General features: G+C 43.0%; 1 protein-coding gene across 2 annotated transcripts in view; it reads left to right on the top strand.

The window, feature by feature from the left end:
- The first annotated feature begins 4,072 nt into the window (after window positions 1-4,072).
- Window positions 4,073-26,091, top strand: part of NKAP (NFKB activating protein) — a 35,014-nt gene continuing 12,995 nt past the window's right edge. For both annotated transcript variants that reach the window (XM_080651886.1, XM_080651887.1), the window contains exons 1-2: window positions 4,073-4,598; window positions 6,725-6,805. In XM_080651886.1, coding sequence (XP_080508012.1) covers window positions 4,213-4,598; window positions 6,725-6,805 — 467 coding nt within the window. In that variant the 5' untranslated portion in view covers window positions 4,073-4,212. The remainder of the gene's footprint in view (window positions 4,599-6,724; window positions 6,806-26,091) is intronic.

The following is a 26,091-nucleotide window of genomic DNA, read 5'->3' as shown; positions in this document are numbered from 1 at the left end:
TATTGTTGTGGTCTGGAACCAAATCCTCAATATCTCCAAGGTAAGCCTGTAATAAGTTGCACTTATTGAGAAGAATGTGTTTTCAACATCCTAACTTCAGTTAGTTTCTAGGTTCCCTCCACCCCATTTTTCTCTGTTATCCTCCTGTTGCTTAGGTACCACAAATTATATTACTAACACGTTATTTTCATGAAAAATAAAATGTTGGATTGAGAAAAAATGTATTTTTCAGCTTCCTGCCTTCTCCTACTCATTCAGATATCTAGTTATCTACACTAATAAAAGAGAAAGATGCAAATTGACCATACCTCTGTGACCCCCACCAGCCAATCAGGAGTGAGTATGCAAATTAACCCAACAAAGATGGTGGGTTAATTTGCATACACAGGCACAGAAGAGGCAGGGGGCAGGATGCTTGGTCATCACCATGGTGACAATGCAGGTGTTCGGCACTGCCCCAGCTGCTCTGGGCCTCTGGGCAGCGTGGGCGGAAAGGCAGCTTGGGGCCGGAGCAAAGGCGGTGCCAGCAACCAGGGGAAGGAAGGCTCATTCTTGCACCAATCTTTGTGCATCGGGCCTCTAGTCTCTATATAATCTAGTTTTTTACAACATAGGTTTGTTAAGAGGACTGTGTTAATTTAAACAAACTAGAGGCCCGGTGCACTAAATTTGTGCACAGGGGTGTGTGTCCCTCAGCTCAGCCTGTACCCTCTCCAATCTGGGATCCCTCTCACAATCCAGGACTGCTGGCTCCCAACTGCTTGCCTGCCTGCCTGCCTGTTTGCCCCTAACCGCTTCTGCCTGTCAGCCTAATCACCCCCTAACCACTCCCTGCCAGCCTGATTGATGCCTAACTGCTCCCCTGCCAGCCCGAATGCCCCCAACTGTCCTCCCCTGCAGGCCTGGTTGCCCCTAACTGCCCTCCCCTGCTGACCTGGTCACCCTAGCTGCCCTCCCTTGCCAGCCTGGTTGCCCCTAACTTCCCTCCCCTGCCAGCCTGGTCATCACCAACTGCCCTTCCCTGCAGGCCTGGTCCCCCCCAACTGCCCTCCCCTGAGGCCTGGTCCCCCCCAACTGCCCTCCCCTACAGGCCTGGTCTCCCCCAACTGTCCTCCCCTGCAGGCCGGGTCCCCCCCAACTGCCCTCCGCTACAGGCCTGGTCTCCCCCAACTGCCCTCCCCTGCTGACCTGGGCACCCCTAGCTGCCCTCCCTTGCCAGCCTGGTTGTCACCAACTGCTCTCTCCTGCAGGCCTGGTCTGCCCCAACTGCCCTCCCCTGCAGGCCTGGTCCCCCCCAACTGCCCTTCCCTGCAGGCCTGGTCCCCCCCAACTGTTCTCCCCTGCCGGCCTGGTCACCCCCAACTGACCTCCCCTGCAGGCCTGGTCCCCCCCAACTGCCCTCCTCTGCCGGCCTGGTCACCCCTAACTGCCCTCCCCTGCTGGCCTGATCACCCCCAACTGCCCTCCCTTGCAGGCCTGGTCCCTCCTAAATGCCCTCTCCTGCTGGCCTGATAGCCCACAACTGCCCTCCCTTGCCAGCCATCTTGTGGTGGCCATCTTGTGTCCACATGGGGGCAGCCATCTTTGACCACGTGGGGGCGGCCTTCTTGTGTGTTGGAGTGATGGTCAATTTGCATATTACTCTTTTATTAGATAGGATCACTTAGACTATTGCCTGGAACACAGTAAGAACCAGCTAAGTGTGGCCTACTGTTATTATCTCAATTAATTTTCACAACCCCATGAGGTAGATACTATTATGACAGCAAGTTCACAGATGAGGAAACTGAGGCACAGGGTGGTAAAGCAACTTGCCAGGTTAGCCAGCTAGCAAAAGCAAAGCAAAGCTAGGATGCAGGTGCCCGCAGTGGGACTCCAAGTAGTCTAATTTATCATTTCATCTGAATTACTAGTCCGATTAGTGGATTTTGGGGGAGAACCGACCAGAACCTGAGCGTCCCATCCATTAATTACTGACTCCCGGGAGGGGAGAGTGGTGCTTAGAGCCCACGGGACAAGGTAGACTGCTGCAGCTCCAGCGTGCTGGAGAGTTGCTAGAGTCTCAGCGTTTTTTTCAGCCCTGTCTCTGACCTAAGGGCAACAAGCCCAGTGCCCACTGGTGGGCATCGAGGGCCAGGCAGAGAGGCTTCTCCCAACACTTCTCCCGGGGCTCGGTGTACCTGTGTCGGTCCGTGCTCTCCGCCCCTCGCCCCATCCCCGGTCAGCTTGCACTATCCACCAAAGTTCCTTCCTCAGGACAGTGCCCTCACCCAAATCTAAGTAATCAGCTAAACTGCAAGTTAGAGCCCTCACATGCACACCCCTACTCACACCCTTCTGGCAAGCACCCATTCCTGTTACAGCCACGCCCTTGTTGCTTTCGCATCCCAGCAGGTCCCACCACCAGCAGCACTGCTTGGACCAGGCACCGGAAAGAGGACCAGGGATCGTTACAGGCTGGAGTACAGAGACGGCGTTCAAGACGTGGACCCTTCCCGGGTGCGCAGCCATGAAGACCCCGGTTACTGCAGTCTGGGAGTCTATGACCTCCGGGAAGAGCTGCATGGACAGTGCCTAGACCGGGACAGTTGCTTTGGTGAACTCCAAAAAACGAACTTTTCCTAGGAAACAAGTAGTCCAGCCGCTCTCTTACTTCATTTCTTGGTCCTCACCCATGACCAATTGTTTTTAAATAGAAGATATCCAACATGGTTATACAACAAAAATTAATCCCTAAATATTGAAAGTAAAACTAAACAAATGAATCTGTGTATTAAATTAGTGGCATAATCACACAGAGAGAAACACTTTTATGTCAGTTTAAGATACAGTAATTTCATCATGCATCCCTAGTGGGGGTATGCCCTAAGGATAAAAAATCTTCAACTCTTTTTAGTAATTATTTCATTACAGCTTCAGTGTATGTTTACACTGACCCTGCTATATGCGCATTGTGGGATAAAACAAATGAGTAATTGTACTGGGGACATTGAGAGATGGAATATTTGTGAGGAAAAAAAGAAATACAAATATAAGATTATTGAGGTTAAATAAAATCTCTGTAGTCCTGAGTGGAAATACAAATGTGAATAATTCATGGTGTATTTTATCTCCAAAGAAGATTCTACCTCTCTTCACCAATGTGGGGGGGGGGGGAGATATCCAATAGTGTGGTCCACTTTTTCCATTTAACATTATGTCCTACATCTATCTTATCTTTAAATTCCAAAAAAGGAGTTTTCCAATAATTAATGGCATTAGCTTTCACGGTCTGGTAAGTTATGTCTTAGGAGCAAAGGCACCGAGGCCATCTAGCTACTAGTAGAATGGATCCAGAATTTCCACAACAAACTCATTGTGTCTTCAAAAATTAAAGTCTGTGGAATTAGTGTTCCAATTTAAAAACAGTGTAAAATGAATAGAAATAATGATAATTGACCATGTGTTGCCTACCTAGTATATGATGGGACTAGTTTAAGGGGCCGGGCAAGGAGGGGGCGGGATTACAAATTCCTTTTGCTGGAGTAAATTGGTGGGGGTGGATGTCTGGGGGGAAAATATGCAATTTTTCTCTAGGCTGCAAATTTAACTGGAGTGTATCAGGATCAAGTCATTAACATCGACTGTGTGCCCTCTAAGCTAATTGTGCAATATGGGGCTTAGGAATCATAGCTAACCACCAATTAAGATAAACCTTACCTATTTTGCTTGGGATTGGAAACAGAAAATTGTGTGTGTGTGTGTGTGTGTGTGTGTGTGTGTGTGTGTGTGTGTGATCGCGTGTGCGCGCCTACATACACATATACACAAACATGTAAAATTACATGGGTTTGTTGTTCACATGGCCGCTGAGTGAAAAGTGTGCTGTGGCCTGTCGTCTCGTCCTTCTCTTCAGGTATTTCCATTTGAGGATGAAGAAAAGATAAGGTCTCCAGTCCAGTTTAGAATCGAGCAACCTCGCTCGGAACCGGAAGGAGGTACGGATCCGGTTGCCCCACCGGCTTCTTTATGCCGATACACACATCTCCTCCCGTAGGCAGCACTAGCTAAGGGGAAGATATTTGCCGACGTACCCGGAACTGTTTCCAAGGTTTTCTCAGGTTCGGGTTGTGGTGTGGTGACAGGTTCTGCGACCCAAGACAGCCGTTATCTTCCCAGGTTAGCGAGATAGCCCCCTCCCCCGCCCCCGGCCTCGGGAACCCAGCGGCAGTGATGGCTCCGGTGTCTGGTTCGCGCAGCCCGGAGAGGGAGGCCTCGGGCTCCAGGGTGAAGCGTCGCAGTTCGTCGAGGAGCCCTAAACCCAGCAAATCCGCCCGCTCCCCGCGGGGCCGCCGCTCTCGCTCGCACTCTTGTTCTCGGTCTGGGGATCGGAATGGCCTCAGCCATCAGCCAAGTGGCCTCAGCCAAGGCTCCCGAAACCAGCCCTACCGCTCTCGCTCGCGGTCACGCTCTCGAGAGCGGCCCTCTGCGACACGGGGCACCCCCTTCGCTTCTGCCTCCTCGTCCGCCTATTATGGCGGCTACTCACGCCCCTACGGGAGCGACAAGCCTTGGCCTAGCCTCCTGGACAAGGAGAGGGAGGAAAGCCTGCGGCAGAAGTGAGTGAGACGGACGCACCCTCTCTTGCGCCCACCTCCCTTTCTAGTCGATTTATAGTTCATCTCTACTGACTATTTGCATTTCGCTCTTTCTGCCTGCCTTGCGCCCATTTTCATCCCTTCCTTCAGTCCACCCACGACAACACCTTATTCGCTCTTTTCTTCCCTTAGGTTTTCACTCATCCTCAGGTCCCTTTAGACAGTGCCCTGGTCTGCCTTCTGCCTCCTGACATGTAGCGGACATGGACAGGAGCCGCAGACCTACCGGAATTATATAGCATTTACTTGGTTGCGTGGTTATCATTCATGAGCATGTTTTTATTTCCCACTAGGAGAAGCCCTATTTTATTGATTACAAAATTTGCAGTGCTTTGTAGAAACACAACCATTGCTTGTTGAATGAATGATCAGACAGGTTTAAGATGATAACAGGATATGTAAGTGGAAATGTTTTATAACGAGCTGGGAAGAATTGAGATTAAGGGTTTAAATTGGAGAGGAGAAAAACTTAGGAGAAGTTTTAAATGAATGTAGAAAAAGTGACCTGCTAAACTGTAGATTAGGCTACATTGAGAAATGTCTTGTTAAGTGTTCTCAGTCTTGACGATGAAAAATAAGGTCAGGATGAGATCAGGTCTCTAATGAGAGTGATTATTAGAGTGGGAAAAATGGTAGTTTAAAAAAGTAGAAAGGAAAGGGGTTATAATTATTACTAAGCCTTAATATCAAATGCTTATTGAGTGTTAAACTTATTGAGTGTCAGGCACTTTTAAAGTATTACAGTCATTGAGGTTAAGGTTATAACAGCTGAGAGATGGCCCCATGAATTGTTTTCTTCCAGGAGTGGAAAGTCCATAAAGCACAGTCCATTAAGAGGACAGGCTCCAGAATCAGACTGCCTGAATTTGAAGAATTTAACTGCTTGATCTTTACAGCCTATCAGGCATTCTTCCTCCACGCCCCTATGCATTATATCCCAAGTTCAGTTATAAGTATGTCCCTTTTTAAACTGTCTGTTTCTTCAAGTAGGAAGCCTGACTCTGACTGCATGGTTATAATGTCCCTTTCCCTGAATAAAGAAGTGAAAAATCATTTATTCAAACAATCAACAAATTATATTTATATTGTAAGGTGGTGTTTTTTTTAATGGAGTAACAAGCAGCTAAACTTTGAGGCACTGAGCCTTATTTTTTTTGTTTTGTTTTTAAATATATTTTTATTGATTTCAGAAAGGAAGGGAAAGAGAGAGAGAGAGAGAAACATCAGTGATGAGATAGAATCATTGATTGGCTGCCTCCTGCACGCTCCCTAACTGGGATCCAGCCTGCAACCCAGGCATGTGCCCTGACCAGGAATGGAATCATGGCCTCCTGGTTTATAGGTCGACGCTGAACCACTGAACCACGCCAGCTGGGAGAGCCTTAGTTTTTTTTTATATTTTGTTTGCTTGTTTATGAGTTATAACAAAAATTAAGAGAAGAAATCACAAACATAAAACAAGAAAAAAATTTTGTGGCCTCCAAGAGTAGATAAATACGTACTTCTTTTCTAAAAAAAAAAAAAAAAAAAAAAAAAAAGAAGAAGAACTAAAAAGAAAACAGAAAGAAAACAAACCCTGTATCTCATTGAGTACAGTTTTTCTCCAATAAAACTTGTTTTCAGAGCTTCCTTTATTTTCTACTTCTAATGCTTCATTTTTATTTTCTTCATTGATTCTTGAGTTCCAGAAAATGGAAGGTTTGACCAAACAAAAATAATGACTTCTCTTTATTTTCATAAATGTGTAAACAAATGAAGTGTTTCCAAATGTAAAACTGTTTCTGTCATATATTGCAGAAGATGAAATGAGCAGTTGGGAGCAATGTCATGTATGCAGCAGAAAGGATTCACTTGATAGGATGCATTTCTGGCCCAGCCTCTCAGGCTGTTTGTAGTCTGTACCATTTGAAAGTACTATCAAAACATCAGATCATAATTGTTGAGTTTATATTTAAACCAAGTTTTTATTAATTTAAAGTTTAAAATGTAAAGGGAAAATAGGACTCAACTGGACTCCTTGGAATTTGATTATATATTTAGGAAACATTTATTTTTGGAGTTGTAATTTACATGCCTGTATCTTCTAGGAGATTAAGTGAGAGAGAGAGGATTGGAGAATTGGGAGCTCCTGAAGTATGGGGACTTTCTCCAAAGAATCCAGAACCAGAGTAAGTGATTTAAAAATCTTTTTTTTTAATTTATCATTTGTTTAAATCCAGTCTGTTGTCAAATTTTTTGTTAAGTGAAGAACTTGAAGTACAGCTCACATTTTTCTCCTTTCATGTGATTTATGCTCTTCTACCCCTTAAGTTTTAAAACATTGAAGATACCTAAAGATTCAAACATTTTGAGAGTGGATTGGCATGCTGATAAGTTTTCTTAAATTGTTATTCACGGGTTGCTAATTTCCTAATCATAGAAGGGTTCAGTGTTTAAACAAATACATTTATATTGTTTCTTTTTTTAATTTAAATTTTTTATTGTTGAGAGTATTACATGTGTCTCCTTTTTCCCCCATTGACATCTCCCCATCTGCTCCCACCCCCCAGCACATGTCCCCACTCCCCTACTGTCTGTGTCCTTTGGTTATACTTTTATGTATACATACAAGTCCTTTGGTTGATCTCTTACCCACCACCCCTCTCACCCTCCCCTGCCTTTCCTCTGAGGCTCGACAGTCTGTCCTATGCTTCTATGTCTCTGGATCTATTTTAGTTCATCAGTTTATGTTGTTCATTATATTCCACAAATGAGTGAGACCATGTGATATTTATCTTTCTCCAACTGGGTTATTTCACTTAGCATAATGCTCTCCAGTTCTATCCATGCTGTTGCAAATGGTAAGATTTCTTTTTTTTACAGCAGCATAGTATTCTATTGCATAGATGTACCACAGTTTTGTTTTGTTTTTTTTCTTTATTGATTAAGGTATTACATATGTGTCCTTATCCCCCTATTGCCCCCCCCCACTCATTCCCTCACCCCCCTGGTGTCTGTGCCCATTGGTTAGGCTTATATACATACATACAAGTCCTTTGGTTGATCTCTCCCCCTTACCCCCACCCTAGTTTCATTTTTTCGCTGTATCTGTCCAGTTTTCCCAATATCATTTATTGAAGAAACTGTCTTGACTCTATTGTATGTTCTTGCCTCCTTTGTCAAATATTGAGCACAATGGCTTGGGTCGATTTCTGGGTTCTCTCTTCTGTTCCATTGGTCTGTATGTCTGTGCCAGTACCAGGCAGTTTTGAGAACAGTGGCTTTGTAATATAGCTTGATATCTGGTATTGTGATCCCTCCAACTTTGTTCTTCTTTCTCAGGATTGCTGTGACTATTCGGGGTCTTTTATTATTCCAGATGAATTTTTGGAGAGTTTGTTCTAAGTCTGTGAAATATTTGGTATTTTAATGGGGATTGCATTGAATCTATAAATTGCTTTGGGTAGTATGGACATTTTAATGACGTTGATTCTACCAATCCATGAACACGGTATGTTCTTCCATTTGGTTATGTCTTCCTCTATCTCTTTTTTCAATATCCTATAGTTTTCCAAGTACAGGTCTTTTACATCCTTAGTTAACTTTATTCCTAGATATCTTAATATTTTTTTTTTGGTGTAATGGTAAATGGCATTATTTTTTTAGTTTCTCTTTCTGTGAGTTCATTATTGATGTATATAAAAATGCCATCTATTTCTGGGCGTTAATTTTGTATCCTGCTACATTGCCAAATTCATTTATTAAGTCTAGAAGTTTTTTGATCGAGCCTTTTGGGTTTTCTATGTACAATATCATGTCATCTGCAAATACTGATACTGTACCATCCTTACATCCTGGTATAAATCCCACTTGGTCATGGTTTATGATCCTTCTAATGTAATGCTGGATCCAATTTGCCAGAATTTTGTTGAGGATTTTAGCATGCACTAGTATGTTCATCGGGGATATTGGCCTGTAGTTCTCTTTCTTTGTGGTGTCTTTATCTGGTTTTGGAATTAGGGTAATGCTGGATTCATAAAAAGAGCTTGGAAATGTGCCTTCCTCCTGAATTTTTTTGAATAGTCTGAAGAGGATAGGTTTTAGTTCTTCTTTGAATGTTTGCTAGAACTCCCCTGTAAAGCTATTTGGACCAGGGATTTTGTTTGCTGGTAGTTTTTTGATTACTGCTTCAATTTCATCAGTAGTTATTGGCCTATTCAGGTTTTTTGATTCCTCCTGGTTGAATTTTGGAAGGTCGTATTTTTCTAGGAATATGTCCATTTCTCCTAGGTCAGTGGTCAGCAAACTGCAGCTCGCGAGCCGTGGTTTGCCGCTCTGTTGACTAATGAGTTTGCCGACCACTGTCCTAGGTTGACCAGTTTGTTGGAATAGAGTTACTCATCGTATTTTTTTTTTATGATTCTTCGTATTTCTGTGGGGTCTGTTGTTATTTTGCCTCTTTCATTTCTGATTTTGTTTATTTGGGTCCTCTCTCTTTGCTTCTTGGTGAGCCTGGCTAGAGGTTCATCAATCTTGTTTATCCTTTCAGAGAACCAGCTCTTGGTTTTATTGATCTTTTGTATTGTTTTTTGGTCTCTGTGTTGTTTATTTCCACTCTCTGAATCCACTCTGTTTATCAGTTTGTTTGTTTTTTGTTACTTAGATTCTACATATGAGTAAGATCATGTGATACCTGTCTTTCTCTGACTGACTTATTTCACTTAGCATGATATTCTCCAGGTCCTTCAATGCTGTCTCAGAGGGTAAGAGATCCTTCTTTTTTACTGCTGCATAGCATTCCATGATATAAACGTACCACAGCTTTTTTGTCTACTCATCTACTGATGGGCACTTGGGCTGTTTCCAGATCTTAGCTATTGTAAATTGTGCTGTTATGAACATAGGGGTGCATACATTCTTTCTGATTGGTGTTTCAGGTTTCTTAGAATATTTTCCTAGAAGTGGGATCACTGGGTCAAACGGCAGTTCCATTTTTAATTTTTTGAGGAAACTCCATACTATTTTCCATAATGGCTGCACCAGTCTGCATTCCCACTAGCAGTGTACTAGGGTTCCCTTTTCTCCACATCCTCGCCAGCACTTGTCATTTGTTGATTTATTTTTTGTTTTTGTTTTGTTTTTAATATATTTATTTATTGATTTCAGAGAGGAAGGAAGAGGGAGAGAGAAATAGAAACATCAATGATGAGAGAGAATCATTGATCGGCTGCCTCCTGCACGCCCCCTACTGGGGATCGAGCCTGCAACCCACACCTTGGCCAGAATCCAACCTGGAACCCTTCAGTCTGCAGGCCCACTCTCTATTCACTAAACCAAACTGGCTAGAGCTGTTGATTTGTTGATGGTAGCTGTTCTTACAGGTGTGAGGTGATACTTCTTTTCGTTTCAATTTGCATCTCTCTGATGATCAGTGACTTAGAGCATTTTTCATATGTCTCTTGGCCATCTGTATGTCCTCTTTGGAGAAGTGTCTATTTCGGTCCTTTGCCCATCCTTTTTATTGGATAAATTGTCTTCCTTTTGTTAAGTTGCATGAGTTCCTTATATATTTTGGATATTTAAACCCTTTATCAGATGTATCATTGCCAAATACGTTCTCTCTTACAGTGGCCTCCCATTTCATTTTGTTGATGGTTTCTTTTGCTGTGCAGAAGCTTTTTATTTTGATGTAGTCTCATTTATTTATTTTCTACTTAGTTTCCTTTGCCTTAGGAAATGTATCTGTAAACATATTGCTACAAGGGATGTCTGAGATTTTGCTGCTTATGGTTTCTTCTAGGATTTTTATGGTTTCATGACTTAAATTTAAGTCCTTTATCCATTTTGAGTTTATTCTTGTATATGTTGTAAATGTGTGGTCTACTTTCATTTTTTTGCATGTATCTGTTCAATTTTCCCAACACCATTTATTGAAGAGACTCTCTTGACTCCATTGTATGCTCTTGCCTCCTTGTCAAATATTAATTGAGCATAATGGCTTGGGTCGATTTCTGGGCTTTCCGTTCTGTTCTGTCGATCTATAGGTCTGTTCTTGTGCCAGTACCAGGCTGTTTTGATTATGGTGGCTTTGTAGTATAACTTGAAATCTGGTATTGTGATTCCTCCAACTTTGTTTTTCTTTCTCAAGATTGCTGCAGCTATTCGGGGTCTTTTTTTAATTCCATATAAATTTTTGGAGAGTTTGTTCTAGGTCTGTAAAATATGCCTTTAGTATTTTAACTAGTGGCCCGGTGCACAAAATTTGTGCACAGGGGCAGGGGAGTGTCCCTCAGCCCGGCCTGCACCCTCTCCAATCAGGGACCCCTCGAAGGATGTCCTACTGCCGGTTTACAGGGAACAGGCCTAAACTGGCAGTTGGACATCCCTCTCGCAATCTGGGACTGCTGGCTCTTAACCACTCACCTGCCTGCCAGCCTGCTTGCCCCCAAATGCCCCCCCGCCAGCTTGATCACCCCCAACTGCCCCCCGTGCCAGTGTGCTCGCCCCCAACTTCCCCCCCTGCCAGCCTGCTCACCCCCAACTGCCCCCCCTGCTGGCCTGCTTGCTCCCACCTCCCCTCCCCACTGGCCTGCTCACCCCCAACTGCCCCCCTGCTGGCCTGCTCACTCCAAACTGCCCCCGCATTGTCCTGATCACCTCCAGCTGACCCCCACTGATGGCCTGCTCACCCCCAACTGGCCCCCTTGCTGGTCTGCTTATCCCCAACGGCCCTGCCCCCCACCAGCCTGATCACCCCCAACTGCTCCCCCCTGCTGGCCTGCTCGCCCCCACCTGCCCTCCCCACTGGCCTGCTCGCCCCCAACTGCCCCCCTGCTGGCCTGCTCACCCCAAACTGCCCCCCTGTTGTCCTGATCACCCCCAACTGACCCCCAATGATGGCCTGCTTGCCCCCAACTGGCCCCCCTGCTGGTCTGCTCACCCCCAACTGCCCCCCCCCGCTAGCCTGATGACCCCCAGTGGCCCCCCCACCACTGGCCTGATACCCACAACTGCCATCCCATCCTGGCCTGATCACCCACAACTGCCCTCCCCTCTTGGCCTCTAACCGCCTCTACCTCGGCCCCGCCACCATGGCTTGTCCAGAACATCCAGAAGGTCTCCTGGAAGGTCTCCCAGTCTAATTAGCATATTACCCTTTTATTAATATAGATAGGGGCCTGGTGCACAGGTGGGGGCAGGCTGGTTTGCCCTGAAGGGTGTCCCGGATCAGGGTGGGGGTTCCCTTGGGGTGTGGGGCAGCCTGGGTGAGGGGCCTGTGGTGCTTTGCAGGCCAGCCACGCCCCCATGGGGTGAGGGTCCCTGCTGGGGGGGCGTGGCCAGCCTGGGTGAGGGGCTGAGGGCTGTTTTCAAGCTGGCCACACCCCCTTCAGGGTGGGGGTTCCCGCTGGGGTGCCTGGCCAGCCAGGGTGAGGGGCTGATGGCTGTTTGCAGGCTGGCCATGCCTCCCAGTTGGGACCCTCACCCCATGGGGGCGTGGCCAGCCTGGGTGAGGGGCTGAGGGCAGTTTTCAGGCTTGCCACACCCCCTTCAGGGTGGGGGCCCCACTGGGGTGCCTGGCCAGCCTGGGTGAGGGGCTGATGGCTGTTTGCAGGCTGGCCAAGCCCCCCAGCGGGGACCCTCACCCCGTGGAGGGTGTGACCAGCCTGGGTAGGGGCTGAGGACTGTTTTCAAGCTGGCCACACACCCCCAGTGACCCAGGTTCCCAGCCCCTCCTTCAGAGGTGGCCAGGGCAGGCTGGAAGCCTGGGTCGCCCCCAGCCTGCCCCCGGTGACCCAGGCTCCCAGCCACTCCTTCAGCGGCAGCCAGGGTAGGCGAAAAGCTTGGCTTCCTCCATCACCGGGGGCAACCCAAGCCTCCTGCTCACTACAGCTCCATGGCCGCTGCCATCATTGTTGAGTTAATTTGCATACTCACTCCTGATTGTCTGGTGGGCGTAGCAGAGTGATGGGCAATTTGCATATTTCTCTTTTATTAGTGTAAATAGGGGTTGCATTGAATTTGTAGATTTCCTTGGGTAATATGAACATTTTAATGATGTTGCTTCTACCAATCCATGAATACGGTATATTCTTCCACTTGTTTATATCTTCTTCTCTCTCATTTTTCAACGCCCTGTAGTTTTCTGAGTACTGTAGTTTGCCTCCTTGGTTAAGTTTATTCCTGAGTATCTTAATTTTTTTGTTGCAATGGTAAATGGGATTGTTTGTTTAGTTTCTCTGAGAATTTATTATTGGTGAATAAAAAAGCCCTCGATTTTTTTAGTGTTGATTTTGTATCCTGCTACATTGCCAAATTCATTTATTAAATCTAGTAGTTTTTTGGTGGAGTCTTTAGGGTTTTCTTTTTCTTTTTTTTTAACATAGATTTCTTTCTTTTTTTATATTTTTATTGATTTTTTACAGAGAGGAAGGGAGAGTGATTGTCAGAAACATCAATGAGAGAGAAACATGGATGAGCTGCCTCATGCACGCCCCCTACTGGGGATTGAGCCCGCAACCAAGGTACATGCCCTCCACTGGAATTGAACCCTTTCAGTCCACGGCCCAACGCTCTATCCACTGAGCCAAACCAGTCAGGGCTTTAGGGTTTTCTATGTACAATATCATGTCATCTGCGAATAATGAGAGTTTTATTTCCTACTTTCCAATTTGGATGCCTTGTATTTCTTCTTCTTGTCTGATCAATGTGGCTAGGACTTTCAGTACTATGTTGAATAGGAGTGGTGAAAGCAGACATCCCTGTCTTGTTCCTGTTCTTAGAGGAAATGCTTTTTATTTTTGCCCATTGAGTATGATGTTCGTTGTAGGTTTGTCATATATGGCCTTTATCATGTTGAGATATGCTCCCTCTATTCCCACTTTGCTGAGAGTTTTTATCAAAAATGGGTGTTGGATTATGTTGAATGCTTTTTCTGTGTCTGTTGATGTGATCATGTGATTTTTGTCTTTCATTTTCTTTATATGATGTATCACGTTTATTGGTTTGTGAATATTGCACCAGCCTTGCATCCTGGCAGAAATCCCACTTGATCATGGTGTATGATCTTTTAAATGTATTACTGGATCCAATTTGCTAATATTTTGTTGAGGATTTTAACATCTATGTTCATCAGGAATATTGGCCTGTAATTCTTTCTTTGTAGTGTCTTTATCTGGTTTGGGAATTAGGATAATGCTGGCATCATAAAAAGAGCTTGGAAGTGTTCCTTCCTCTTGGACTTTTAGGAATAGTTTGAGGAGTATAGGTGTTAGTTCTTCCTTGAATATTTGGTGAAACACCCCTGTGAAGCCATCAGTACCAGGGCTTTTGTTTGGTGTGAGTTTCTTGATTACTATTTCTATTTCATCAGTTGTTATTGCCCTATCTAGATTTTTTTATTCTTCCTGATTCCGTTTTAAGAGATTGTGTTTTTTTTTCTAGGAATTTGGCCATTTCATCCTCATTGTCCAGCTTCTTAGCATATTGCTGTTCATAGTATTTTCTTACAATCCTTTTTATTTCTGTGGTGTCAGTGGTCAGTGGTTACCTCTCTGCTTTTGTTTCTGATTTTATTTATTTTGGTCCTCTCTCTTTGTTTCTTGATGAATTTGGCTAACAGTCCATCAATCTTGTTTATCCTCTCAGAGAACCAGCACTTGGTTTCGTTGATTTTTGTGTTGTTGTTGTTTTTGTTTGTTTGTTCATTTGTTTTTAGTCTCTATGTCATTTATTTCTGCTCTAATATTCATTATTTCCTTCCTTCTACTTACACTGGACTTTTCTTGTTGCACTCTTTATAGTTCTTTAAGTTGTAGGGTTAAATGGTTTATTGTTGATTTTTCTTGTTTTTTGAGGTAGGCCGGTAGTCCTGTGAACTTCCCTCTCAGGACTGCTTTTGCTGTGACTCAGAGATTTTGGGTTGTTGTGTGTTCATTTTCACTTGTTTCCAGGAAGTTCTTTATTTCTTTCTTGATCTCGTTGGTAACCCATCCATTGTTTAATAACATACTATTTAGCCTCCATGTGTTTGAATGTTTTGGGGTGTTTTTACTGTAGTTGAATTCTAATTTCATTCCACTGTGATCTGAGAAGATGCTTGATACGATTTCAATCTTCTTGAACTTGTAGAGACTTATTTTGTGTTCTAACGTGTGATCTATCTTTGTGAATGGTCCATGTACTCTTGAGGAGAATGTATGTTCTCATCTTTGGCGTGAAATGTTCTATAAATGTCAATTAAATCCATCTGATCAGTGTGTCCTTTAGAGACACTGTTTCCTTGTTAATTTTTTGCCTGGAAGATCTATCCAGTGAAGTCAGTGGGGTGTTAAATTCCCCTACTATGACTGTATTGTTGTTGGTCTCTCCTTTAAAGTTCTCTATAAGTTTTTGTTATATATTTATGTGCTCTTATATTGGGTGCATATATGTTTACCAGGGTTATATCCTCTTTTGGATCGATCCCTTTAGTATTATGTAGTGACCTTTGTTATCTCTTGTGATGGCTGTCATTTTGAAGTCTGTTTTGTCGGATATGAGTATTCTACTCCAGGTTTTTTTTTCTTTGCCATTTGCATGGAAAATTTTTTTCTGTTCCTTCACTCCTGTGTGTATCTTTTGTTCTGAGGTAGGTCTCTTGTAGACAGCATATAGTTAGGTCATGTTTTTGTATCCATTCAGCTACTCTATGCCTTTTGCTAGGAGCATTTAATCCATTTATATTTAAAGTTATTATTGATAGGTACTTATTTATTGCCATTTTAATTCTGTATGCCTAGGTTTCTCTCTCTGTTTCTTCTTCTCATTACAGCAGTCCCTTTAGCATTTCTTGTAATGCTGGCTTGGTGGTGATGTACTCCTTTAGCCTTTTTTCCCCCCAGGAAGTTCTTTATTTGACCATCTATTTTGAATGATAGCCTTGTTGGATATTGTAACTTTGGTTTCAGATCCTTGCTTTCCATTACCTTGAGTACTTCATGCCATTCCCTTCTGGCTTGTAGAGTTTCTGATGAGTGTCAGCCTTATGGGAGTTCCTTTATAGTTAACCGTTTGCTTTTCTCTTTTCTCTTGCTGCCTTTAAGTTTCTCTCTTTGTCTTTAATTTTTGGCATTTTAATTTTGATGTGTCTGGGCATGGGTCTGTTTGTGTTCTTCTTGCTTGCGGTTCTCTGTGCCTCCTGAACTTGTGTGACTTTTTCTTTACTAGATTAGGGAAGTTTTCTGTGATTATTTCTTCAAACACGTTCTCTATCTTTTCTCCCTTTCTGCCTCTTCTGGCATACCTGCTATTCGAATATTGTTACGTTTCACATTGTCCCACAGCTCTCATAAACTGTCCTCCTGTTTTTCAATTGTTTTTTTTTTCTTTTTTGGTTCTCCAATTGAGTGATTTTTTTTTCAACCCTGTCTTCTAATTCACTGATTCGATCCTCAGCTTCCCCTAATCTGCTGTGTGTTCCTTCCAATGTGTTCCTTTATTTGTGCTATGTCATTCTTTATTTCTGTTTTTGTTATTACTGTATCTTTTCTCATGCTTTTGAGCATCTTTTCCATCATTATTCTGAACTCTGTATCAGATAAATTTCTTATCTCCATTTCATTTCTTCTTCTGGAGAATTCTTTTATTTCATTATGGGGTTGTTTCTTTGTCTCCTCATTTTGGCTGCCTCTTTGGATTTGTGACTATGTATTAGGTAGCTCTACTACACCTCTCAGTCTCTAGTGTAGGACAGTGTCAAACACTGTTTCTGTCTAATTAGATCAGGCAAAGACTCAAAGCCTCCGGAGACCGCCTCTGCCTACAGACTGATAGGATTTCATCTTGAATTGCCCTCAGGCAATTGTCCACTGGTGTGGTGAGTTTTTTTTCAACAGGGTGGGGTAATTGCTTCTGCCTGGAAGCTAATTGTTATTCTCAGTATCCTATTGGGCCTTGGAAACTTCACACCACGGGGCAAGGTATTTTCCAATAGGGCGAGTCAACTGTCTTTCCCCCCAGGCAAAGCCGCCTATATAGCTAATGTCTGCATGAGAAATATGTCCTCTGCAGTGTGAGGGAATGACTCAGCACAGAAAACTGGGGTGTCTGCCTCCTAAACTCTAACCCCCGAGTCCCTGATCATGGCTTCTGCTCACACTACTCCAGTCCATTCTGCCCTCCCTCTGCCAGAGCACAAGATGAGTGGCTCCTCAGGGAATTTTGTGTGTTGGCCCTTTAAGAGGATGCCTTAATTTCCAGCCATCAATTCCTGACAGGCAGCAACCTTGCTGCTTTTCACAGCCAGATGTTATGTGGGTACCCTTCTCAGTTCTGGTTCTCTCTGCTGGGGTTCCCAGCTTGGGGATTAGACCTCAGAGTTCTCAATGGAAAACCCCCACAGCTGAGAGCTCTCTCCAGAACTTCAGTTGCTATCTGTAAGAGCCCTGCCATGCCTTCCCTCCTCCTACCAGTCTCTATGCAGTCTCCACTTACTGTCCTTGGTTATCAGGGTTCTCTCCAGTGAGTCTTCTGTTGATTATTCAGGAAATTTTTCTGTATTTTAGTTGTAATTCCAGTTTATTCCTGGGAGCATGTTTGTGCAACATCCACTTACTCTGCTGCCATTTTTAATCCTGGTTTTACTCTTTAGTGAGTGAAAGTTCAAATCTTTGTGAGGTCCCCTCCCCTTGAGTGCTATGCTCCAATTTTATTATTTCCTTCCTTTTACTTACTCTGGGAGTTTCTTGTTATTCTCTTTCTAGTTCTTTTAAGTTGTAGGGTTATATAGTTTATTGTTGATTTTTCTTGTTTTTTGAGGTAGGCCTGTAGTGCTATGAACTTCCCTCTCAGGACTACTTTTACTGTGACTCAGAGATTTTGGGTGGTTGTGTATTTGTTTTCATTTGTTTCCTGGAAGTTTTTTATTTCTTTCTTGGTTTCGTTGGTAACCCATTCATTGTTTAATAGCATGCTATTTAGCCTCCATGTGTTTGAATGTTTTTGGCTGTTTTTATTGCAGTTGATTTCTAATTTCATTCCACTGAGAAGATGCTTGATATGATTTTAGTCTTCTTGAATTTGTAGAGACTCGTGCTGTGTCCTAACATGTGGTCTGTCTTTGTGATTGATCCATGTGCACTTGAGAAGAATGTATATTTTCAGCTTTGTGGTGAAATGTTCTATAAATGTCAATTAAAATCCATCTGATCCAGTGTGTCCTTTAGAGTCACTGTTTCCTTGTTAGTTTTTTGCCTGGAAGATCTATCCAGTGAAGTCAGTGGGGTGTTAAAGTCCCCTGCTATGATTGTATTGTTGTTGATCTACAAAGGGACTTTTTGAGGTAATTGACATACAACATTATATTAGTTTCAGGTGCATAACATAATGATTTGATATTTTTATACAGAGGTGGGCAAAAGTAGGTTTACAGTTGTTAACATGGAAAATAACATAATAGCTAATAAATAGTAATGCAAGAATAAACTCTGTGTTCCCCATACTCACAATTGTAAACCTACTTGTGCCCTACTCTGTATATTCTTGGCTCCTTTGTTGTACACAAATTGACCATGTATGCGTAGGTTTATTTCCACGCTCTCTATTCTGTTCCCAAATGAATTGTGTGTGTGTGTTAAACCTCACCCGAGGATATTTTCCCATTGATTTTTAGAGAGAGTGGAAGAGATAGGGAAAGACAGAGAGAAACATTGATATGAGAGAAACAGTTCAATTGGTTGCCTCCTGCACAAGCCGCAACCAGGGCCCAGGCCAGGGAGGTGCCTGCAACCAAGGTATATGCCCTTGACCAGAATCAAACCTGAGACCCTTTGGTCCACAGGGTGATGCTCTGTCCACTGAGCCAAACCAGCTAGGGCCCAAATGAATTTTTTTACAATGAATATACTGATATGGTTTTGTTTCATTTTCCTGTGTCAGATACTATCTAAAGGCTTAATCCTTTTTCATTTTTCTTATTTTTTTCTCTTTGATTCTGTTCATATGATTCTTATTCCCTCTCCCCTGTTTCTGTGTCTACTTTAGGTTAAGTTGAAACAATGGGCTTGACAGGTAAACTTGTAATTTGTGATAGGGTGATAAAGCATTATTATCTGAAACTTGTTCTTAACAAATATCTTTGTGAAATGCTTTGAAGAATCTGAATTCAAAGAATTAGAATTGGAAAGAACCCTAAAAGTAATTTTCTAGGTAATATTTAAATTATTCCAGATGTGATTTTCAGAGAAAAGATTATATGATACTAGAGGCCTGGTGCACGAAATTCATGCAAGGGTAGGGTCCCTAGTCCTGGCTGGCTATCAGGGCCGATTGGGGCCTTCCAGCCGCCAGCAGAGGTGTTCTTTCATTCCGTGCCACCTCCTGGTGGTCAGTGCACATCATAGCAAGTGGTCAAACTCCTGGTTGTCGAACTCTCGAGGGGACAATTTGCATATTAACCTTTTATTATATAGGATAGTGATTCCTTTTCTAAGCTATTACAGAATTTTTATAATACTCATTTGCAAAATTATCTACAACAGAATGAAATGTGTTTACACTGTAGTATGTCAGGTTCTTCTTGCTCTAGGGCAGTGTTCGGCAAACTCATTAGTGAACAGGCCAAATATCAACAGTACAACGGTTGAAATTTCTTTTGAGAGCCAAATTTTTTAAACAAACTATATAGGTAGGTACATTGTTATTAACTTAATTAGGGTACTCCTAAGCTGGCCTTTGCTAAAAACTCAAGGGGCCAAAGAGCCGCATGTGGCTCGTGAGCCGCAGTTTGCCGACCACTGCTCTAGGGAGACAGAACAGTTGCTGTTCTGCCATATGTCCTTTACACACATAGAATAAAATTATGATGTCTTCCCTAAGCCTTCTTATCTCCACTTTCTTTCATCTTTCCTTATGGTTCCCTACATTTTCTCTGAGGCTTCTTCTGAAAATAGAAATCTTACATTCTACTTTCAGTTGGAATAGCACTTTGTGAACTCTAAAGCATTATGCAAGGGTAAATAATTATTATCTATATATATAAAAGCCTAAGTGATCATCCGACTGTTTGACCATCTGACCGGTAGTTATGATGCGCAATGACCACCAGGGGGCAGACGCTCCAACCGGTAGCTATGACACGCACTGACCAACAGGGGGCAGACGCTCAATGCAGGAGCTGCCAAGCTGCAGTGACTTGGCAGCTGCAGTTCTCAGGTGACACACCCAGAACCAGAGAGGAGGGAGCCCAATTCCGGGGTGCGTCACCCAAGTACCGCCCTCTTGCAATCTGGAATCCCTCGGGGGATGTCAGAGAGCCGGTTTCAGCCTGATCCCTGCAGGCCAGGCTGAGGGACCACACCAGTGCACTAACTTGTGCACTGGGCCTCTACTATTATTATGAAGGTGGTAAATCCTTAAACTGTACTCTTAGAAAAGCAGTCCAGTGCTTATTTTAATGTTTCTTGGAAATCATTTGTTACTGAAAATTTTTAAGTCTATATTTTTATACTCAGTGGTCCATATTTCATTACTTTTCTGATTCTTTTTTCTTTTTATTTTTTTAATAAATCTTTATTGTTCAGATTATTACAGTTGTTCCTCTTTTTACCCACCATAGCTCCCCTCCACCCGGTTCCCACCCCAACCTCTGCCCTTATCCCGCCCCACTTTCCTCATCCATAGGTGTACGATTTTTGTCTTCCCACACCCCCCACACCCCTTTCCCCCTGAGAATTGTCAGTCCACTCCCTTTCTATGCTCCTGATTCTATTATATTCACCAGTTTATTCTGTTCATCAGATTTTTATTCACTTGATTTTTAGATTCACTTGTTGATAGATATGTATTTGTTGTTCATAATTTTTATCTTTACCTTTTTCTTCTTCTTCCTCTTCTTAAAGAATACCTTTCAGCATTTCATATAATACTGGTTTGGTGGTGATGAACTCCTTTAGCTTTTTCTTATCTGTGAAGCTCTTTATCTGCCCTTCAATTCTGAATGATAGCTTTGCTGGGTAGAGTAATCTTGGTTGTAGATTCTTGCTATTCAACACTTTGAATATTTCTTGCCACTCCCATCTGGCCTGCATAGTTTCTGTTGAGAAATCAGCTGACAATCGTATGGGTACTCCCTTATAGGTAACTAACTGTTACTCTCTTGCTGCTTTTAATATTCTCTTTGTCTTTTGCTCTTGGCATTTTAATTATGATGTGTCTTGGTGTGGTCCTCTTTGGATTCCTTTTGTTTGGGGTTCTCTGCGCTTCCTGGACTTGTAAGTCTATTTGTTTCACCAGGTAGGGGAAGTTTTCTGTCATTATTTCTACAAATTGGTTTTCAATATCTTGCTCTCTCTCTATTCAGGCACCCCCATAATTCGGATGTTGGTATGCTTGAAGTTGTCCCAGAGGCTCCTTACACTATCTTCATATTTTTGGATTCTTTTTTCTTTTTGCTTTTCTGGTTGGGTGTTTTTTGCTTCTTCATATTTCAAATCTTTGACTTGATTCTTGCGATCCTCTAGTCTGCTGTTGGATCTCTGTATATTTTTCTTTATTTCAGTCAGTGTATGCTTAATTTCTAGTTGGTCCTTTTTCATATCCTTGAGGGTCTCACTAAATTTATCGGCCTTTTCTAGAAAATTCTTGAAAAACCTTATAACCATGGTTTTGAACTCTATATCCAGTAGTTTGCTTTCCTCCATTTCTTTCATTTGTGACCTGTTTCTTTGTCTTCGCATTTTGGCTGCTTCCCTGTGTTGATAGAGTGGGTTTGTGTGGTAGGTGTCCTATAGGGCCCAGTGGCTCAGCCTCCCCAGTTACCTAAGGTGGACACTCTTGGTGCACCCCTTTGTGGGCTGTGTGCACAGTCTTGTTGTAGTTAAGCCTTGATTGTTGTTGGTATCACTGGGAGGAATTTATCTCCAGGCCAATTGGCTGTGAGGGTCAGCTGTGTCTACGCTGGGAGAACTTCTGTGCTGGAGACACCCTTATGGGGCAAGACTTGCTTCAGTGGGGCTTTGGTGCTCACTGAGTCTGCCCCCTAAGTGTGTCCCTTATGGATCTGAGGAGTTGTAATCTGGATGGTCCCACACTGACCACTGCGTACACTGGCTCTTGGATCTCTAAGGAGGTGCTAATTTAGCCTCTTCCTGAGGCCACCCAGCAGGAGCTACAGAGAGATCTGCAGATTCCTCTTCTTTGGAGTTTGGAGGTGCCCACATGAGGCCCAGCTGTGAAGCAGTGTAAGCTGCTGTGGGGCTTTGGGCCTTCTTTTGGAAGTTCTGGGTCTCTCTGACCCAGCTGCAGTTTGTTAGGTAATTTTAGATTGCAAAGGGCCAGGCCATTCATATGCAAAGGCCTCTGTGCACAGCTTAGGTGGGGCGGGGTCTCAGGGAATCAACAGGGCAGAGCAAACAGCTATGGCTGATTCTCAGCCCTGCCCGAAGAGGCCCGGGTCTCAGTGTCCCATGGTAATCGCTGCAAGCATCTCTGAGAGAAAGCCGCCCTTGAGTTCTGCCGATGCCAGCCAGTCCAGTTTTCCCTGTATGAGTCTGGGTCCCCAGAGTCTCGCCCAGAACTGGAGTTCAGAGCAGTCAGGAGCTTTTGTCTCCCTCCCGATTGAAAAAGACAACCACGTACTCAGTTGCCAGCCCTTTCTGCTCACGCGCCTCCATACCTCTGCACTTTATTTCCGCACCTCCTCCGAGTCTCAGTGTGCTTTTCTCTTTCCTTGTAGTTGTAGAATTTCCACTCAGCCAGCCGTCCTGTGGTTCTGGATGATGTCCGTTTTATCTTTTAGTTGTAGTTTTGAAGTGGTTGTTCGAGGCAGCAATTTCAGGTGTTTACCTATGCCGCCATCTTGGTTTCTCTCTCTCTCTTTTTTTTTCTTTTTAAATTACAGTTGACATACAATATTATATTAGTTTCAGGTGTACAACCTTGTGATTAGACATTTATATAACTTATGAAGTGATCACCCTGATAAATATAGTGCCCATCTGATACCATATATAATTATTGACTATATTTCCTATCCTATACTTTATACCCTTTGACTATTCTGTAACTACCAATTTGTACTTCTAAATCCCTTCACCTTCTTCACCCATCCCCACAAACCTTCTCCCATCTGGTAACCATCGAAATGTTCTCTGTATCTATGAGTTTGTTCTGTTCTGCTTATTTGTTTTTTAGATTCCACATATAAGTGAAACCATCTGGCTTTTTAAATTCTGTCTGACTTATTTAACTTAGCATAATATCCTCTAGGTCCATCCATTTCATCTTTTTAAATATATACATTTTTATTGATTTCAGAGAGGGAGAGAGACAGAAACATCAATGATGAGAGAAAATCATTGATCAGCTGCCTCCTACCAGTGATTGAGCCCACAACTCAGGCATGTGCCCAGACTGGGACTTGAACTGTGACCTCCTAGTTCATAGGTCAATGCTCAACCACTCATCCACACTGGATGGGCCATGCTATCTATTGATGGACACTTGGGTTGCTTCCATATCTTGGCTATTATAAGTAATGCTGCAATAAACATGGATTATATATCTTTTATTTTTAGTTTTTAATTTTGATTTGAGAGAGACATTGACTTGTTGTTTCACTTATTTATGCATTCATTAGTTGGTTCTTGTATGTGCCCTAATTGAGGATTGAACCCACCAAGGGCATATTGGGACAATGCTTTAACCAACTGAGCTACCCCACAAGGGTTCTATGTCTTTTCAATTTAGTGTTTTGGCTTTCTTTGGAGAAATACCCAGAAGTGGAGTTGCTGGATTCTTCTTTGTCTCTTGTTATAGCCTTTGCTTTAAAGTCTATTTCGTCTGATATTAAGTATTGCTACCCCAGCTTTTTGTTTTGTTTTGTTTTGTTTCCATTTTCAGAAAATATATTTTCCATCCCTTTACTTTCAGTCTGTGTGTGTCTTTCAATCTGAAGTGAGTCTCTTGTAGGCAGCATATGTAAAAGTCTTATTTTATTATCCATTTAGTCACTGTATATCTTTTTTTTTAAATCCTCACCCGAGGATATGTTTTTATTAATTTTAGAATGAGAGGAAGAGAGAGGGGGAGAGAGGGGGAGAGGGGGGGGAGAGAGAGAGAGAGAGAGAGAGAGAGAGAGAGAGAGAAACATCAATGTGAGAGAGAAACATTGATTAGTTGTTTCCCGTATGTACCCAGACAAGGGATTGAACTTGCAACTTTTTGGTGTATAGGATTACACTCCAACAAACTGAGCAACCTAGCCAAGGCTCACCATATATCTTTCGATTAGAGCATTTAATCTATTTGTATTTAAAGTGATTATTGATAGATAATGTATTTATTGCCATTTTGTTGTTCATATTTTTTGTCTTTTCTTCTTCTTCTTGAAGACACCTTAATGTTTATTGTAATACTCATTTGTTGGTGATGAACAAACACCTTTAGCTTTTTCTTGCCTGGGAACCTCTTTGTATGTCCTTTGATTCTAAATAATAGATTTGCTGTATAGAGTAATCTTGGTTGTAGATCCTTGCTTTTCATCACTTTGAATATTTTGTGCCAGTCCCTCTGGCTTGCAAAGTTTCTGCTGAGAAATCAGTTGATAGTATTATGGGAGGTCCCTTATAGGTTACTAACTGCTTTTCTCTTGCTGCTTTTAAGATTCTCTCTTTGGCACTGGCCAGGTATCTCAGTTGATTAGAACAGTGTCCTAATATGCCCAGGTTGTGGGTTTGATCCCAGTCAGGGCACATATAAGAATCAACTAATGAATGCATAAATAAGTGGAACAACAAGTTAATCTCTGTCTCTCTTCCTCTCTCTCTCTTCCTCTCTCTCTCTCTCTCTCTCTCTCTCTCTCTCTCTCTCTCTCTCAAATCAATAAGTAAAATTTTTTCAAAAAAATATTCTCTCTTTTTCTTTAACTTCTGACGTTTTAATTATGATGTATCTTGGTATAGGCCTCTTTGGTTTAATTTACTTTTGCGACTTTCTGTGCTTCCTGGACTTCTATGTCTACTTTCTTTACCAGGTTAGGGAAGTTTTCTATCATTATTTTTTCAAATAGGTTTTCAGTTCCTTACTGTCTCTCTTCCCTTTGCGGCACCCCCATGGTACGAATGTTGGTATGCTTGAAGTTGTCCCAAAGGCTCCATACACTATCCTCATCTTTTTTATTCTTTTTGTTGTTCTGATTGGGTGTTTTCTGCTTCCTTGTTTTCCAAATCGCTGATTTGATTCTTTGCTTCATCTACTCTACTGTTGATTCCCTGTAATTTATTCTTCATTTCAGTTAGTGTATCCTTCATTTCTGACTGGTCCTTTTTTATAGTTTCCATGTCCTTATTTTATTTTTTTAATCCTTACCTGAGGATATTTTTTTCTTGATTTTAAGAGAGAGAGGAAGGGAGAGGGAGAGAGAGGGAAACATCAATGTGAAAGAGGAACAGCAATCATCTGCCTCCCACATGTGCCCTGACCAGGAATAGAACCCATGTATGGGTCAGTGCTGCAACCAACCGAGCCATACTGGCCAGGCTCCATGTCCTTTTTGATTCCTTACCTGAGGATATTCTCTCCATTGGTTTTTGAGAGAGAGAGGAGGGAAAAGAGAGAGAGAGAGACATAGACATCAATGTGAGAGAGACACATCGATTGGTTGCCTCCTACATATGCCCTGATTGGGGCGGGGATCAAGCCTATATATGAGGTATATGCCCTTGACTGGGAATCAAACCTGCAACCATTCAGTCTATAGGATGACACTCTAACCACTGATCAGCCAGCCAGGACTCCATGTCCTTTTTTTATGCTGTTGAAATTCTAAGTTCCTTGAACATCCTTATAACCAGTGTTTTGAACTTTGCATCTTGTAAATTGCTTGTCTCCATTTTGCTTAGTTCTTTTTCTGGAGTTTTGTTCTGTTCTTCATTTGGGACCTGTTTCTTTGTCTCCTCATTTTGGCAGCCTCCCTGTGTTTGTTTCTATGTATCATGTAGAGCTGCTATGTCTCCCAGTCTTGGTAGAGTGGCCTTACGTAGTAGGTATCTAATAGTGCACAGTGGCACAGTGTTCCTGGTCACCTGAGCTGGGCATTCCAGGTGCACCCCCTGTGTGGGCTGTGTGCACTATTCTGTTGTAATTGAGCCTCGATTGCTGTTGGCACGGCATTGGGGGGGATTGACCACCCCCCCCACCCCCAGGCCACTCTGCTGCAAAGACCAGCTATAAGTACAGCAGAGGAGCTGCTGTGAAGTGGCCAACCCCACAGAACAGGACTCACTTCAATGGGGCTTTGGTGCCTGCTGAACCCACCCTTTGAGTGTGTCACTCGTGAAGGTAGTTGGGATATAATCCAGCATGGTATGAAGCTGTCCACCAGGTATGCTGTCTCTGGAGCCTCCTGGAAGGTGCATGGTCAGCCACAGCCTGTGCCCTGCCTGGGTCCACTTACATGAGCTACTGCAGATGGCTGCTACTTGTGCTGGGCTTGGAGGTA

This window comes from Plecotus auritus, assembly GCF_963455305.1.
Source record: "Plecotus auritus genome assembly, chromosome: X".
NCBI lineage: Eukaryota > Metazoa > Chordata > Mammalia > Chiroptera > Vespertilionidae > Plecotus > Plecotus auritus.
The sequence above is the reverse complement of the archived record's forward strand: the minus strand, read 5'-3'. Positions and strand labels throughout refer to the sequence as shown.